Raw genomic sequence first — 15,384 nt, forward strand, 5'->3', positions numbered from 1 at the left:
GTTCCATGTGGTATCTAGTAAATAAATAAAACTAGTTCTGACTTTAAGATCCTTGTGCTCCGGTTCGAATCCTTACCTGGACGTCCAGCCCTCTATCTCTGTAGGTAAACCCACGGGAATTTCTGCTCCAGTTTGTCAAAATACTCGGAGAGCAGTGTCCACCCCCCCTCAATCCCCGGGATTTCCGCCCCTCCCACACTCCGATCCCTTGAAATCTCTGCCCCCCCGATCGCACCCTCTTCAAAATCCCCTGTGATCTCTCTGACCCCTCCCTTTGGAAATCCCATAGGATCTCTGACCCCCCCCTCCAAATCCCACAGGATCTCTGACCCCCCCCTCCAAAATCCCCTGTAATCTCTCTGACCCCCCCCTCCAAATCCCATAGGATCTCTGACCCCCCCTCCAAAATCCCCTGTAATCTCTCTGACCCCCCCCTCCAAATCCCACAGGATCTCTGACCCCTCCCTTTGGAAATCCCACAGGATCTCTGACCCCCCCCTCCAAAATCCCCTGTGATCTCTCTGACCCCTCCCTTCGGAAATCGCACTGAATCTCTGATCCCCCCCCTCCAAAATCCCCTGTGATCTCTCTGACCCCTCCCTTTGGAAATCCCATTGGATCTCTGAACAACCCCCCCAAAATCCCACAGATCTCGGAACCCCCTCCAGAACCCCTGAGACATCTGACCCCTACCTTTGTCCTCTTCCCTGATCAGCCAGGATTTCTGTTCCTTGCCCTAATGCTCCAGGATCTCTTCCACCACCCCCCCCCGCCAAATCCCCAGAAATGTCTACCCATTCCCCACTCGCATCCCTGGGATATCTGCCCCTCTATCTGCAAGATTGCTGCCCCACACTTGAGATTCCCGGGATCTGTGCACCCCTCCTTCAAAATCCTCTGGGATCTCTGTTCCCCATGTGACCTCTGAACTCCTTACCCTTCAGTTCCCAGGGATCGCTGTCAAACTCCCCCAATTTTCCCCAGGATTTGCACCGCCAGCACCCCTCCCAATCTCTGGGATCTCTGCCCCCAGGTGAAAAAAAATCGAAAGTCCTTCCACTCCCCTACCCCCAGCAGACTTTGCGTTCCTTCAGACCCCAGCGTCTGCTGTCTTTGTGTGTCTCTCTGTCACACGGCCCGGAGTTTTGTTTGTTAATGCTGGGCGGGGGTTCTGCCGTGGTTCGGGTGACATATATCCAGCACCGACTTGCCCCTTGACCTTTGCACTGTTCCCAGGTCATGCAGCACCCCAGCGAGGGAGGCCAGGTACTTGGTCTCCACAGCAACATCAAGGAAGCCTCGGTTCTGGTGGCCGAGGTGAGGATTTACTCTCTGTCCAGCCAGCCCATTGACCACGAGACCCCCAAACTGAAGCTGTCAGGTGAGGCCATTCATTTCCTTCCTTCCTACCCCCTCCCTCCACCCCTTCACTCTGGGACACCCCTGTCTGAAAGGGAGTGGGTTCAACTGGAATTGAGCAGAAGGTTGGGGGGGGGGTGATATTTTCAGGGAGGTTCAAAGCTCAAAAAAGTAAATTTATTATTAAAGTACATATGTGTTGTGTTGGCCTCTTGTCAGTCAGAGTTAACCTAGCTGTCTAGGTACGCAAAAAGTCAGGGCAGTACGGTACGGAGAGCGAGCTGTTGCCCATGTAGCGGGCTCCCCCTCTCCAGGCATCCGATCAGCCCAAAGCACCGACGTGGTTTGGCACCAGGAGTCGCCCAGTCAGCATTGAACTCGGTGTAGGACCGCCTTACGGACTCCAGCTCCGAATTTTTCCCTCGAGGGTTTACTCCGGAAGCCTCCCTCGCGAGTGTGTGTCACTGCAAGGCAGCGGAGGTTTGAGATCAGAGATTTTGCTTCTCCTGGATGAGCTGCCAGCCACGGCAGGAGAGCCCCGTCATGTACGTCACCATCTACAACCCCGAGATTCGTTTTCTTGAGGGCATCCACAGTAAATACAAAGAGACCAGATAATAATTCAATATTATTCGCTACGAGAAGTGCTCTGACAGCAGTTGAGAATGAGACGGTAAACAGAGAGTTAAGCATTTACATCCTTGCAGGTGGATGAAAATATTGTGGGCATGGACATAGTCTGCGTGCTCTCTTGTACCACTCCACAAATTAGTCTTACTGCAAACCCCATTCAGAAGCGCATCTTCCTTAAGTACGGGGACCAAACCTGGATGCAAATTCCAGATATGGCTTCACGTAATTGCAGGGACACATGGATTCTTTCAGGAAGCACATTCTCAATAACAACTCCATGTGCAAAAAAAAAAGCTCCCCCTTCATTTCCCCTCCCGATTTTCATTCTCAATAACCCGCAATTCAAAGTTCAAAGTGAATTTTATTATCGAAGTACGAATATGTCACCCTCGGTGTTCCCTCTAATTTGTGAGAAAAAATCTTATGCCGTGCAGTTTTTTTGGTCCGGTGACAACAACGTGCGCGCACTGGATTTTTAAGTGGAAGAGCTATTCCACTTTAAACGAGCAAGCGGTTTTTGCTTCTCTGGAATTGGACCGTAGCGGATGGATAATTTCTTCAATAAAAACAATATAAGTAAGCCATTTCCAAACTCTGCAGACAAAATGTGGCAAGCTCCATGTTGTCAACACTGTCCGCACCGGAAACCGGAAAAGGAAATGTGATTGTGTACGATCGTGAAATATACTGAACAGGCCGGCGAGGGAGAGGGTGACACGCTGTTGGGCGCAATTTAAGTTCCCTTGTGCGCGCGTTCACGCACATCGTAGAGGGGGCATATGTTACCATATACAACCTTGAGATTCATTTTCTTGTGGGCGTACTCAATAAATCTATAGAATAGTAACTGTAAACAGGATCAGTGAAAGATCAGACAGAGTACAGAAGGCAACAGACTGTGCAAATGCAAGTATAAATAAATAACAATAAATGATGAGAACATGAGATGAAAAGTCCCTGAAAGTGAGATCATTGATTGTGGGAACAGTTCAATGTTGGCGTGAGTGAAGTTATCCCCTCTGATTCAGGAGCCTGAAAGATAGTAACAGTCCCTGAACCTGGTGGTGGGAGTCCTGAGGCTCCTGTACCATCTTCCTGATGGCAGCAACGAGAAGAGAGCATGGTCTGGGAGGTGGGGGTCCCTGATGATGGATGCTGCCTTCCTGCGACAGTGTTTCGTGTAGACGTGCTCAATGGTGGGGAGGGCTTTACCCGTGATGGACAGGGCCGTATCCACTACCTTTTGTGGGATTTTGAGGAGGGGAGAGAGCAGGGGGAGTGGGGCTGAAAGAAGAGTTCTTTTAAAGAGCTATCCCTGGTTCGATGGACTGAATGGCCTCTCTCTTGCTGTGAGCTTTGATGGTAACGAGGAACCAGTTTTGTTCCAGAGAGAGACTGGGAACAGAAACGCTTGCGTGAGATGTAAGTTTGCAGAAAGTGCTTGTTGTGGTTGACAGGATTGGGTTTTATCTGCTACAGATCGGTCCCCGGACATCGACAATTACTCGGAGGATGAAGACGACAGCTTCTCCTCAGAACAGGAAGTCAGTGATGACCCGATCCACGGCCAGGTAACTCCCGAAAACTACGTCAGCAGTGTTTGCAGTTGAATGCCTGAATTATGACCTGGGTGTGGGTCACACACACTGACCCTCATGGCGGGACGGACACACACACACACACACACACACTGACCCTCACTGGGGGACGGTCCCACACACACTGACCCTCACTGGGGGACGGTCCCACACACACTGACCCTCACTGGGGGACGGTCCCACACACACACTGACCCTCACTGGGGGACGGTCCCACACACACTGACCCTCACTGGGGGATGGTCACACACACACACACACACTGACCCTCACTGGGGGACGGTCCCACACACACACTGACCCTTACTGGGGGACGGTCCCACACACACTGACCCTCACTGGGGGATGGTCCCACACACACACACACACTGACCCTCACTGGGGGATGGTCACACACACACACACACACACACACACACACACACTGACCCTCACTGGGGGAACGGTCCCACACACACACACTGACCCTCACTGGGGGACAGTCCCACACACACACTGACCCTCACTGGGGGACGGTCCCACACACACACACACACACACACTGACCCTCACTGGGGGACGGTCCCACCCACACTGACCCTCACTGGGGGACGGTCCCACACACACACACACACACTGACCCTCACTGGGGGACGGTCCCACCCACACTGACCCTCACTGGGGGACGGTCCCACACACACACACACACACTGACCCTCACTGGGGGACGGTCCCACACACACACACACACTGACCCTCACTGGGGGACGGTCTCTGTCTCTCTCCCTCTCAGTTTCACTTACACGCAACTACGCACACACTATAACAAATAAAATTGATTCTGATTAACTGGACCAGCAGTTAATCAGGGCAGCCACTTATCTGAGACATCTCTTAAAGAAAAGCAGTCGAGAAATTAGCTGAGGTTCCGTTTGTTTAATTGCAACGCTATGCTGCTTAATTGAGATGGGATACTGTAGCCAAACAGTTTTTAACTCAAGTCAGTCATGTGCACTTGTGTGGGCGTTAGACACTACACCGTGCTTGCAGTGAACAGTTTTTAAACAGTGTTAGTTGCATGAGTTTGTGTTCAAGAAGCAGTGATTTTTGTTACTGATAGCTGTTGAGAAATAAGCATTCAGAACTCTTTTGCTCACTGCGGTTTCAAGCGTTCAGGCTTGGAGACGGTAGAAACAGCCCGGAGTGAAAATGAAACCATTTCGCTACTTAAACAAGTTAGGAACTACGAAGAATTTGAAGGTATCGGCAACCGCCTTGAATGTTGCAATGAAAATGAAGATTTGGGGGATGCAGTCATCAGTAGCATTGTATGAAGTCAGCCCATTATCTGCACCCAGTGTCTGTATTGGTTTTGCTCATTTGCAATCAATCAATAGAACACAACATCATTTGCTGAATTCCTCTGCCGATAACTGTTAGGAACTAATACACAGTTTATTGTGCTGTCGTAGTATAGGTAGTGTTCTAATTTAATCTGTATTTCATTTGAATACATATTTACCTAGTTAAACTGTAGTTTGAGGTTTTTAAATGTATTTTTAACTATTTCCATGAAAATTCGGCTAATTGGGACAGCGCTTAATTGGGCCAACTTGTACTGGTCCTGACGAGTCTCATTGAACCGGAATCGACTGTACTGGTATTTTATAATCGTTACACGACCGTGGCTCTCGCACGCACACGCACACTGACTGCCCTTGTCCTCGGCAGGATATATTTTTCGAAGACGAGGACATCACGAAACGCAAGAAGCCAAGGAGGAAGCTGCCGAACTCTTCCGGCATCTCCCGCGCGGGAATGAGCAACGTGAGTGGAGCCGTGTGCTTTGGCCGCCGGGCCCTGTGGTCTGGGCGTTGGTCGGGGCCGGCCCTGACATTCGTGCGAGGGGGAGGGCCCTTGGGCCAGAATCCCGGGGCCCCGTTCGGTCTGAGGAGGTGAAGATGGGTTTTTGGGGGCGGGTGTGTTCCTGGCTGTGAGCCTGTTTTGAAACGTGTATGGGTGTCGGGGAAAAGGAGGGGAATCCTATTTGCAGGCTGAGAATAAACGGGGAAGACATAAAACAATTAAACTTAGGAAGCTGGGTGACATCAGATGGCAGGTGCGACTTGGACATCAAAAGAAGAATAGGGATGGCAAAAGACACCTTTACGAGAATGAAGGGTATACTGACCAATACTAAACTAGGCATGACAACCTACCTCAGAGTACTGAAATGTTACGTTTATCCAGTTATGTTATGTGGCTCAGAATGTTGGACAATATCTAGTAACATGAGGAAACGAATTGAAGCAGCAGAGATGTGGTTTTTGAGGAGGATGCAAAGAATATCATGGACGGAACGAATATCTAACGAGGATGTCATGAACAGAGCAAGCACAAAAAGAGAAATAATGTATGAGATCATGAAAAGACAACGTAACTTCATTGGACATGAGATTAGGAAAGAGGAGTTAGAATGCACGGTAATTATGGGAAAGATTGTTAAGGGAAGAAAGCAAGAGGAAGACAAATGATGATGGAGACAGCAGCCAGAGAACTGGAAATGAATACCAATGAATCGATTCACTTGACCCGAAACAGGAGTGTGTTTGCATGGCAGTCAAAGCTCAAACTGGGCACGGCACCCGATGATGATGACCATGAGGGCACGGGTGATGGACCTTTCTTGAGGGCGAGGCGATTATTTAAAAAAAAACCCTCTCTCACGGCCTCCTCTACTGCCTCAATGAGGCCACACTCAGGTTGGAGGAGCAACACCTTGTATTCCGTCTGGGTAGCCTCCAACCTGATGGCATGAACATCGACTTCTCTAACTTCCGGTAGCTTTCCCCCCCGTTTTCCCCTTTTCAATTCAGTATCAGGTCTAATATCACTGGCATACGTTGTGAAATTTGTTGCCTTTGTTTCTGCAGTACGATGTGATCCATGAAAATAGAGAAAAATATGAATTGCAGTAAGAATATATTAAATAGTTAAATTAAGTCAGTAGTGCAAAAATAGAAATAAAAATGCAGTGAGATAGTGTTCATGGGTTCAATGTCCATTCAGAAGTCGGATGGCTGAGGGAAGATGCTATTCCTGAATCGTTGAGTGTGTGTCTTCAGGCTCCTGTACCTCCTCCCTGATGGTAGCAATGAGAAGAGGGCACGTCCTGGGTGGTGAGGGTCCTTAATGATGGACGCTGCCTTTTTGAGGCATCGCTCCTTGACGATGTCCTGGATACTACGGAGGCCGGAGCCCATGATGGAGCTGATAAAGTTTACAACTCTCTGCAGCTTATTTCGATCCTGTGCAGTAGCCCCCACCTCTCTCCCCATTCCACCCCCATACCAGATGGTGATGCAGACAGCTAGAATGCTCTCAATGGTACATCTGTAGGAATTTGTCAGTGTCCTTGGTGACAAACCAAATTTGATTCCCCGTTCTGGTTACCCTCTTTTCTTACCCCTCACCTGCCCATCACCTCCCTCTGGTTCCCTTCGCCTTCCCTTTCTCCCATGGTCCACTCTCCCCTCCTAAGGTAATTTTGAACACATTGATGAATGAATTAGTAATTATGGACTTCCTTGAGGGAAAAAAGTTGAGTCCTGAAGCTTATCTACAGTACTGTGCAAAAGTTTTAGGTATATGTAAAGAAAACTTCTGTGAAGTGAAGATGCTTTCAAAAATAATGAAAGTTTCTAAACTATCAAAAAAGAGCTGAAAAGTTTGAAAAAAGAACACTGAATTAAATTAATATTTGGTGCGACCACCCTTTGCCTTTAAAATGTTTGGAGGACGATTTAGGCGCTGGGCCAGGTTGAGAAGGTCAGAGTGTTGGGGCCCGAGGCGAGGGCAGGTCTGTTTGGCTTGCTGCTCCGCGAGGCTAACTCGACTCTGCGCGGAACTGAGGATCTGTGCACGGTCTTTCTTTTGTAGACTTGAATTCTGAACACTCTTTGCTCGTCTTCAATGTACGCACGATGTGTGTTTGTCTTTTCTCTCTGCACGTTGGGTGTTTGATGGTTTTTCTCTGTTTTTTTTTAATGGTTTCTTTGTGGCCATCCGTAAGGAAACAGATCTTAAGGTTGTATAAAGTATACGTACTTTGATACTGAATGTACTTCGAACTTTGAAAATCAGCTGGTAGGTTGACTGTACATCCACTCTTTTCCATAAATGCTGCCTGGCCTGCTGAGTTCAAACATAGAAAACCTACAGTAATATACAGCCCCTTCATCCCACAAAGCTGTGCCAAACATGTCCTCTCTTTAGAAATTACCGAGGGTTACCCGAGCCCTCTATGTTTCTAAGCTCCATGTACCTGTCCAGGAGTCTCTTAAAAGACCCTATCGTATCCACCTCCACCGCCGTCGCTGGCAGCCCATTCCACGCACTCACCACTCTCTGCATAAAAAAACTTACCCCTGACATTTCCTCTGTACCTAATTCCAAGCGCCTTAAAATTATGCCCTCTCGTGCTAGCCATTTCAGCCCTGGGGAAAAGCTTCTGACTGTCCACATGATCAATGCCTCTCATCGTGTTATACACCTCTATCAGGTCACCTCTCATCCTCCGTCGCTCCAAGGAGAAAAGGCCGAGTTCACTCAACCTATTCTCATAAGGCATGCTCCCCAATCCAGGCAACGTCCTTGTAAATCTCCGCTGCACCCTTTCTATGGTTTCCGCATCCTTCCTGTAGTGAGGCGACCAGAACTGAGCACAGTACTCCAAGTGGGGTCTGACCAGGGTCCTATATAACTGCAACATTACCTCTCGGCTCCTAAACTCAATTCCACTATTGATGAAGGCCAATGCACCGTATGCCTTCTTAGCCACAGAGTCAACCTGTGCAGCAGCTTTGAGTGTCCTATGGACTCAGACCCCAAGATCCCTCTGATCCTCCACACTGCCAAGAGTCTTACCATTAATACTATATTCTTCCACTTGCATATTTGACCTACCAAAATGAACCACCTCACACTTATCTGGGTTGAACTTCATCTGCCACTTCTCTGCCCAGTTTTGCATCCTGTCGATGCCCCGTTGTAACCTCTGACATAGTATAGTCATTCAGCACAGAAAACAGGGACCTTTACCAATATGGGTCCATCTTTGGACTGTGGGAGGAAAGCAGAGCACCTGGAGGAAACCCGCACGGTCACGGGGAGAACGTACAAACTCCTTTCAGATGGTGATGGGGATTGAACCCGGGTCACTGGTACTATAACTGCTATGCTCTATATTAAGCCTCTGTTGATACCTTATGGGGTGGCGTGGTAGCTTAGGGGGTTAGCACGACGCTTTACAGTACAGGCGACCCGGGTTCAATTCCCACAGCTGCCTGTAAGGAGTTTGTAGGTTCCTTCGCGTGGATTTCCTCCGGGTGCTCTGGTTTCCTCCCACAGTACAGAAACGTACCGGTCGGTCGGGAAATTGGTCATTTAAGTCGCTCCCTACGCGACTCCCTTGTCCATTCGTCCCCCCCATCCCTCCCCACTGATCTCCCTCCTGGCACTTATCCGTGTAAGCGGAACAAGTGCTACACATGCCCTTACACTTCCTCCCTCACCACCATTCAGGGCCCCAAACAGTCCTTCCAGGTGAGGCGACACTTCACCTGTGAGTCGGCTGGGGTGATATACTGCATCCGGTGCTCCCGATGTGGCCTTTTATATATCGGCGAGACCCGACGCAGACTGGGAGACCGCTTTGCTGAACATCTACGCTCTGTCCGCCAGAGAAAGCAGGATCTCCCAGTGGCCACACATTTTAATTCCACATCCCATTCCCATTCTGACATGTCTATCCACGGCCTCCTCTACTGTAAAGATGAAGCCACACTCAGGTTGGAGGAACAACACGTTATATTCCGTCTGGGTAGCCTCCAACCTGATGGCATGAACATCGACTTCTCTAACTTCCGCTAATGCCCCACCTCCCCCTCGTACCCCATCTGCTATTTATTTTTATACACACATTCTTTCTCTCACTCTCCTTTTTCTCCCTCTGTCCCTCTGAATATACCCCTTGCCCATCCTCTGGGTCCCCCCCCACTCCTTGTCTTTCTTACCGGACCTCCTGTCCCATGATCCTCTCGTATCCCTTTTGCCAATCACCTGTCCAGCTCTTGGCTCCATCCCTCCCCCTCCTGTCTTCTCCTATCATTTTGGATCTCCCCCTCCCCCTCCAACTTTCAAATCTCTTACTCACTCTTCCTTCAGTTAGTCCTGACGAAGGGTCTCGGCCCGAAACGTCGACTGCGCCTCTTCCTAGAGATGCTGCCTGGCCTGCTGCGTTCACCAGCAACTTTGATGTGTGTTGCTTGAATTTCCAGCATCTGCAGAATTCCTGTTGTTTGCGCATTTAAGTCATTATTGTGTACAGTTTTGGTCACCGAATTATAGGAAAGATGTCAACAAAATAGAGAGAGTACAGAGAAGATTACTAGAATGTTACCTGGGTTTCATCACCTGAGTTACAGAGCAAGGTTGAAAGGGAGTTGGGTCTTTATTCTTTGGAGCATAGAAGGTTGAGGGGGGACTTGATAGAGGTGTTTAAAATTATCAGGGGGATTGATAGAGTTGACGTGGATAGGCTTTTTCCATTGAGAGTGGGGGAGATTCAAACAAGAGGACATGAGTTGAGAGTTAAAGGGCAAAAGTTTAGGGGTAACATGAGGGGGAACTTCTTTACTCAGAGAGTGGTAGCTGTGTGGAACGAGCTTCCAGGTTGTTCTTTTGTCTTCATAGTGTAGTTTTCGCCAGGATACTGACTCAACAGCAGTTGGACTACCTTCTTCTCCTTCTGACTTTTAATGGCGACTGGCGGTCGAGCTTACAGGCGCACTCCTGCCACCAACTGGTCTGGAGTGTGGTGTGGAGCAGGGGTCCCCAACCTTGTTCGCACTGCGGACCGGTTTAATATTGACAATATTCTTGCGGACCGGTCGACCCAGAGAGGGTGGGGTGGCGGGGGGGTAGGGTTGCCAACGGGCAAAAGTAGCAGTCCAATACGTTGTGTTTACTCCGAGAAAGACTACAAAGATCACGAAGCCTTGCGCGGGCACCAGTGTGCATGCGTGTACGTGCCGATTTTTTTGTACAAATCGTTCTTGGCGATTCTATTCGGGCGGGATGGGGTGTTAATGCTATCGGAATATATATCGGTGATAAGTGGCTGGTACACTCAATTTCCTTTCCAAAAGGGTTTATCTAACAAATTTAATAATAAACACACAGCGCATATTTTCCTCGCATGAATATAGTGATAAGTCAATTATCAGGGGAGCTTGAAGTAAGTGTTGAACGAACTTCCTGTAGAAGTGGTAGAGGCAGGTTCGATATTATCATTTAAAGAAAAACTGGACATGGATGACGCGCGGGTAGTGACCTCGCGTGCGTTCAAGCTTAACAGTGCGTGACGGGGAATGAGGAAAGGTGCAGCTGACCCCTATCGCCAAATCATCTCGTTTCCTCGCGGCCCGGTACCACACGCTTGGTGGTTGGGGACCGCTGGTGTAGAGAGCTGGGAAATAAAACCTTACTCCTTTTTTTTCCAAGTGAAAACTCATCTCTTGACATTCAGTGGCGTCACCATCGCTGAATCCCCTACTATCGACAATGGGGTGACCATTGACAAGAAACTGAACTGGTCCGGCCATATAAGCCCCGTGGCTACCAGAGCAGGTCAAAGGTTAGGAATCCTGCGGGGTGTGACTCACCCCCTGACTCCCTCCAAGTCACTCACCATCCGGACTTGGAAACATAATCACCGTTCCTTCATTGTCATCGGGTCAAAGTCGCGGACTCCCCTCCCTAACAGCTCTGCGGTTCCAAGAAGGCGTCTCATCACCCACCTACCCAAGGGCAACTAGGGATGGGCAGTAAATACTGCCGACGCCCACGTCCCATAAATGAATGGAAAACGAGAAACTAAATTACCCTGAAAAGCCCTATAGATTTAAAATAAAAAGACAATATTGCGAATTAAATTAAAGTCACTTCCACGACTTAGTAAAGTTTTTAAGTAGAACCATAGAACATTACAGCACAGAAACAGGCCTTTTGGCCCTTCTTGGCAGTGCTGAACCATTTTTCTGCCTAGTCCCACTGACCTGCACCTGGACCATATCCCTCCATACACCTCCCATCCATGTACCTGTCCAAGTTTTTCTTAAATGTTAAAAGTGACCCTGCATTTATCACTTCATCTGACAGCTCTGATCCCTGTGGCACACCACTAGTCACAGGCCTCCACTCAGAGAAGCAATTCTCTACCACCACTCTCTGGCTTCTTCCATTGAGCCAATGTCTGATCCAATTTACTACCTCTCCTTGTATACCTATCGACTGAATCTTCCTAACTAACCTCCCATGCAGGACCTTGTCAAAGGCCTTACTGAAATCCATGTAGACAACATCCACTGCCTTCCCTTCATCCACTTTCCTGGTAACCTCCTCGAAAAACTCCAATAGATTGGTTAAACATGACCTACCACGCACAAAGCCATGTTGACTCTCCCTAATAAGCTATAAGTCTTTTATATTTGTAATTAATTTAGATCACTTTGTAGAGATCTGTTTTCACTTCGTCTTTATCTGTGGATCAGTATAAAAAAAAAGTCGAATTAAATCCATTGTGATTCAATGTTGTAAAAAAGTAAAACTTGAAAACTTCCAGGGGAGGGGGTGAATATTTTTTTACAGGCACTGTATGTATTTTTGATAATTTTTTGTGTTAATCACCTGGTGCTGACAGCCATTGTTGGCAGAATTTCAGATGGTGATGAGAGGGCGTACAGGAGCAAGATGTATCAGCTAGCTGAGTGGTGTCCCATGGAGGGATCAGAAGTGGAGAGAGTGAGCAACTTCAAGTTCCTGGGTGTCAGTATCTCTAAGGATCTAACGTGGGCCCAACATATCGATGCAGCAACAGCGAAGGCAAGACAGCGGCTATATTTCCTTAGGAGGTTGGGGAGATTTGGTTTGTCACCAAAGACGCTTGCAAATTTCTACTGATGTCCCATGGAAAGCATTCTAACTGGCTGTATCACTGTCTGGTATGGGGGCAGGGGGCTACTGCTCAGGATTGAAGTCAGCTGCAGAGAGTTGTAAACTCAGTCAGCTCTATCATGGGCACCAGCCTCCGTAGTATCCAGGACATCTTCAAGGAGCGATGCCTCAGAAAGGCAGCGTCCGTCATTAAGAACCCCCATCACCCAGGACGTGCCCTCTTCTCATTGCTACCATCAGGGGGGAGGTACAGGAGCCTGAAGATACACACTCAGCGATTCAGGAACAGCTTCTTCCCCTCTGCCATCTGATTCCTGGATGGACACTGAACCCATGATCACTACCTCACTACTGTTTTATTTCTGTTTTTTCACTACTTTCTTAATTTATATATCTATACCTTAATTTTTTTTCCTATTATCATGTATTTCATTGTACTGCTGTCGTAAAGACGACAAATTTCGCAACATATGCCGGTGATATTAAACCTGGTGCCTTGCTCAAGGACACAACACGTTCCCTCGGCTGGGGCTCGAACTCACGACCTTCAGGTCGCTAGTCCAATGCCTTAACCACTTGGCCACGTGCCCACGTCCACCTCTTTTATAATAATCACTATTAAAGCAGAGGTTGAAAGGTTCTTGATTAGCGAGGTTCTCCTCGCTGTCCTTACTAATGGAGAACCTGTCGACCTCTGCTTGAAGTACCCCCGATGAGGAAATTGGGGCACGCAGAGGGGTCACAGCGAGAACGCGTGGTCCCCGGGCGCGCGGCGCCGGAGGACGCAATTGAGTCCGGAGGAACTGTTGGAGCTTTGAGGCAGCGTAGCGACGGGATTTCACCACCGTGTCGCTCCATGCTCGCCCGGAAGGTCATACGTTGAAGGCGAGGGGGGGTAGGTTCTACGGGGACGGTGAGGGGTAAGTTTTTTTTAACTCAGAGTGTGGTGGATGTCTGCTGTGGTGGTAGAGTCAAATACATTAGAGGCTTCTAAGAGACGTTTGGATGGGCATGTGGATGTGAGGAAGATGGAGGGATATGGACATGGTGTAGGTAGGAGGGTTTAGCGTTTGGGCGTCATTGATGCTGGGATAGCACAACATTGTGGGCCGAATGGCCTGCTCCTGTGCTGTACTCTTCTGATGGGGTCAACTTAACCGTTTTAACGTTTCTTCTCTCAGCAGCAAAATATTAAGCAGAAGTTTGTGGCGTTGCTCAAGAGATTCAGAGTCTCTGACGAGGTGAGTGTCCGCCATCGTCTTGGTTTTCCCCACGAAAAATAAGGGGGGGCCCAATTGTAAGGTGACTTTGGAGGAAGGTACAGGAGGGACGACAGAGGTAGGGGTTTTACGCAGAGGGTTCAGGGTGCGTGCGACTCCCTGCCAGGGCTGGTGGTTGAGGCAGATACATTGGAGAACCTTAAGATGGATGATAGAAAAATGGAGGTCTACGTGGGAGGGAATGGTGAGGTTGATCTTGGGGCAGGGTAAAAGATCGACACAACATCCTGAGCTGAGGAGCCTGTACTGTGCTCTAGTAAGTTATAGGAGCAGAATTAGGCCATTTGGCCCATCGAGTCCTCTCCGCCATTCCATCATGGCTGATCCATTTCCCCTCTCAGCCCCAATCTCCTGCCTTCTCCCCCCGACCAGTCAAGAATCTATTAACCTCTGCTTCAATACACCCATTGACTCGGCCTCTGCGGCCGCCTGTGGTAACGAATCCCACAGATTCACCGCTCTCTGGCTAAAGAAATTCCTCCACATCTCCGTTCTAAAAGGACGACCCCTCTATTCTGAGGCTGTGTCCCCTGGTCGTAGACTCTCCCACCACAGCAAACATCCTCTCCACATCCACTCTATCGAGGCCTTTCAGCGTTCGATGGGTTTCAGTGGGATCACCCCTCGTTCTTCTGAATTCTGGTGAGTGCAGGCCCAGAGCCATCAAATGTTCCTCATATGACAAGCTTTTCAATCCTGATATCCTTTTTGTGAACTTCCTTTGAACCCTGTCCAATGTCAGCACATCCTTTCGTAGATGAGGGGCCCATAGCTGCTCACAATACTCCTGGTGAGGCCTCACCATTGCTTTACAACGCCTCAACATTACATCCTTGCTTTTGTTTTCTAGTCCTCTCGAAATGAATGCTAACATGGCATTTGCCTTCTATCTACTTTCAGCCTAGTCTGATAACCCAGGTCTGGAGCCCCCTCCCACAGCTGGCCCTCTCGGTTAGGCTGCATGCCAGGCCTAGTTTGGATGACGCATTTGTCCTCTCTGTCTCTCTCTCTCTCCCCCTCCGTCAGGTGCTCGCTCTGGAGAACGTGTCCACGGAGCAGATCCAGGAGGTGGAGGAGGACCTGGACCTCTTGTACGACAGCCTGGAACTGTATAACCCAAGCGACAGCGGCCCCGAGATGGAGGAGACGGAAAGCGTCCTCAGCACCCCTAAGCCCAAACTAAAGTACGTGTGGCCGCCCGCCCCGCCCAGCGTCGGACCTGACCCCAGCAATCTGGAGATGCTGGGCGTAGATTAAATCAGCCTTATTTGTCACACGGACACGGGAACACACAGTGAACTGCATCGTTCGCGCCGATGACCGACGCAGTCCGAGGATGTGCTGGGGGGAGGGTCAGCCCACAAGTGTCGCCAACGTAGCGTCCCCACGACTTATTAACCCTCACCTGTACGTCTTTGTAAAGTGGGAGGAAACCGGAGCTCACCCAGAGGAAACCCACGGGGAGAGCGTGCAAACTCCGCCCAGGCAGGGGCGGGAATTGAACCCGGGTTGCCGGCGCT

The 15,384-nt window shown here is 49.2% G+C and overlaps 1 protein-coding gene across 4 annotated transcripts in view; it reads left to right on the plus strand.

Moving 5' to 3' along the window:
* LOC134339705 (phosphofurin acidic cluster sorting protein 1-like) overlaps positions 1-15,384 on the plus strand; it is a 67,059-nt gene that overhangs the window by 24,746 nt on the left and 26,929 nt on the right. For 3 of the 4 annotated variants that reach the window (XM_063036427.1, XM_063036430.1, XM_063036429.1), the window contains exons 5-9: positions 1,237-1,381; positions 3,472-3,563; positions 5,301-5,396; positions 13,766-13,825; positions 14,891-15,048. In XM_063036427.1, the coding sequence (XP_062892497.1) occupies positions 1,237-1,381; positions 3,472-3,563; positions 5,301-5,396; positions 13,766-13,825; positions 14,891-15,048 (551 nt within the window). The remainder of the gene's footprint in view (positions 1-1,236; positions 1,382-3,471; positions 3,564-5,300; positions 5,397-13,765; positions 13,826-14,890; positions 15,049-15,384) is intronic. The other variant, XM_063036428.1, reaches the window with a different exon arrangement.

This window comes from Mobula hypostoma, chromosome 30, assembly GCF_963921235.1.
Source record: "Mobula hypostoma chromosome 30, sMobHyp1.1, whole genome shotgun sequence".
NCBI classification, from domain to species: domain Eukaryota; kingdom Metazoa; phylum Chordata; class Chondrichthyes; order Myliobatiformes; family Myliobatidae; genus Mobula; species Mobula hypostoma.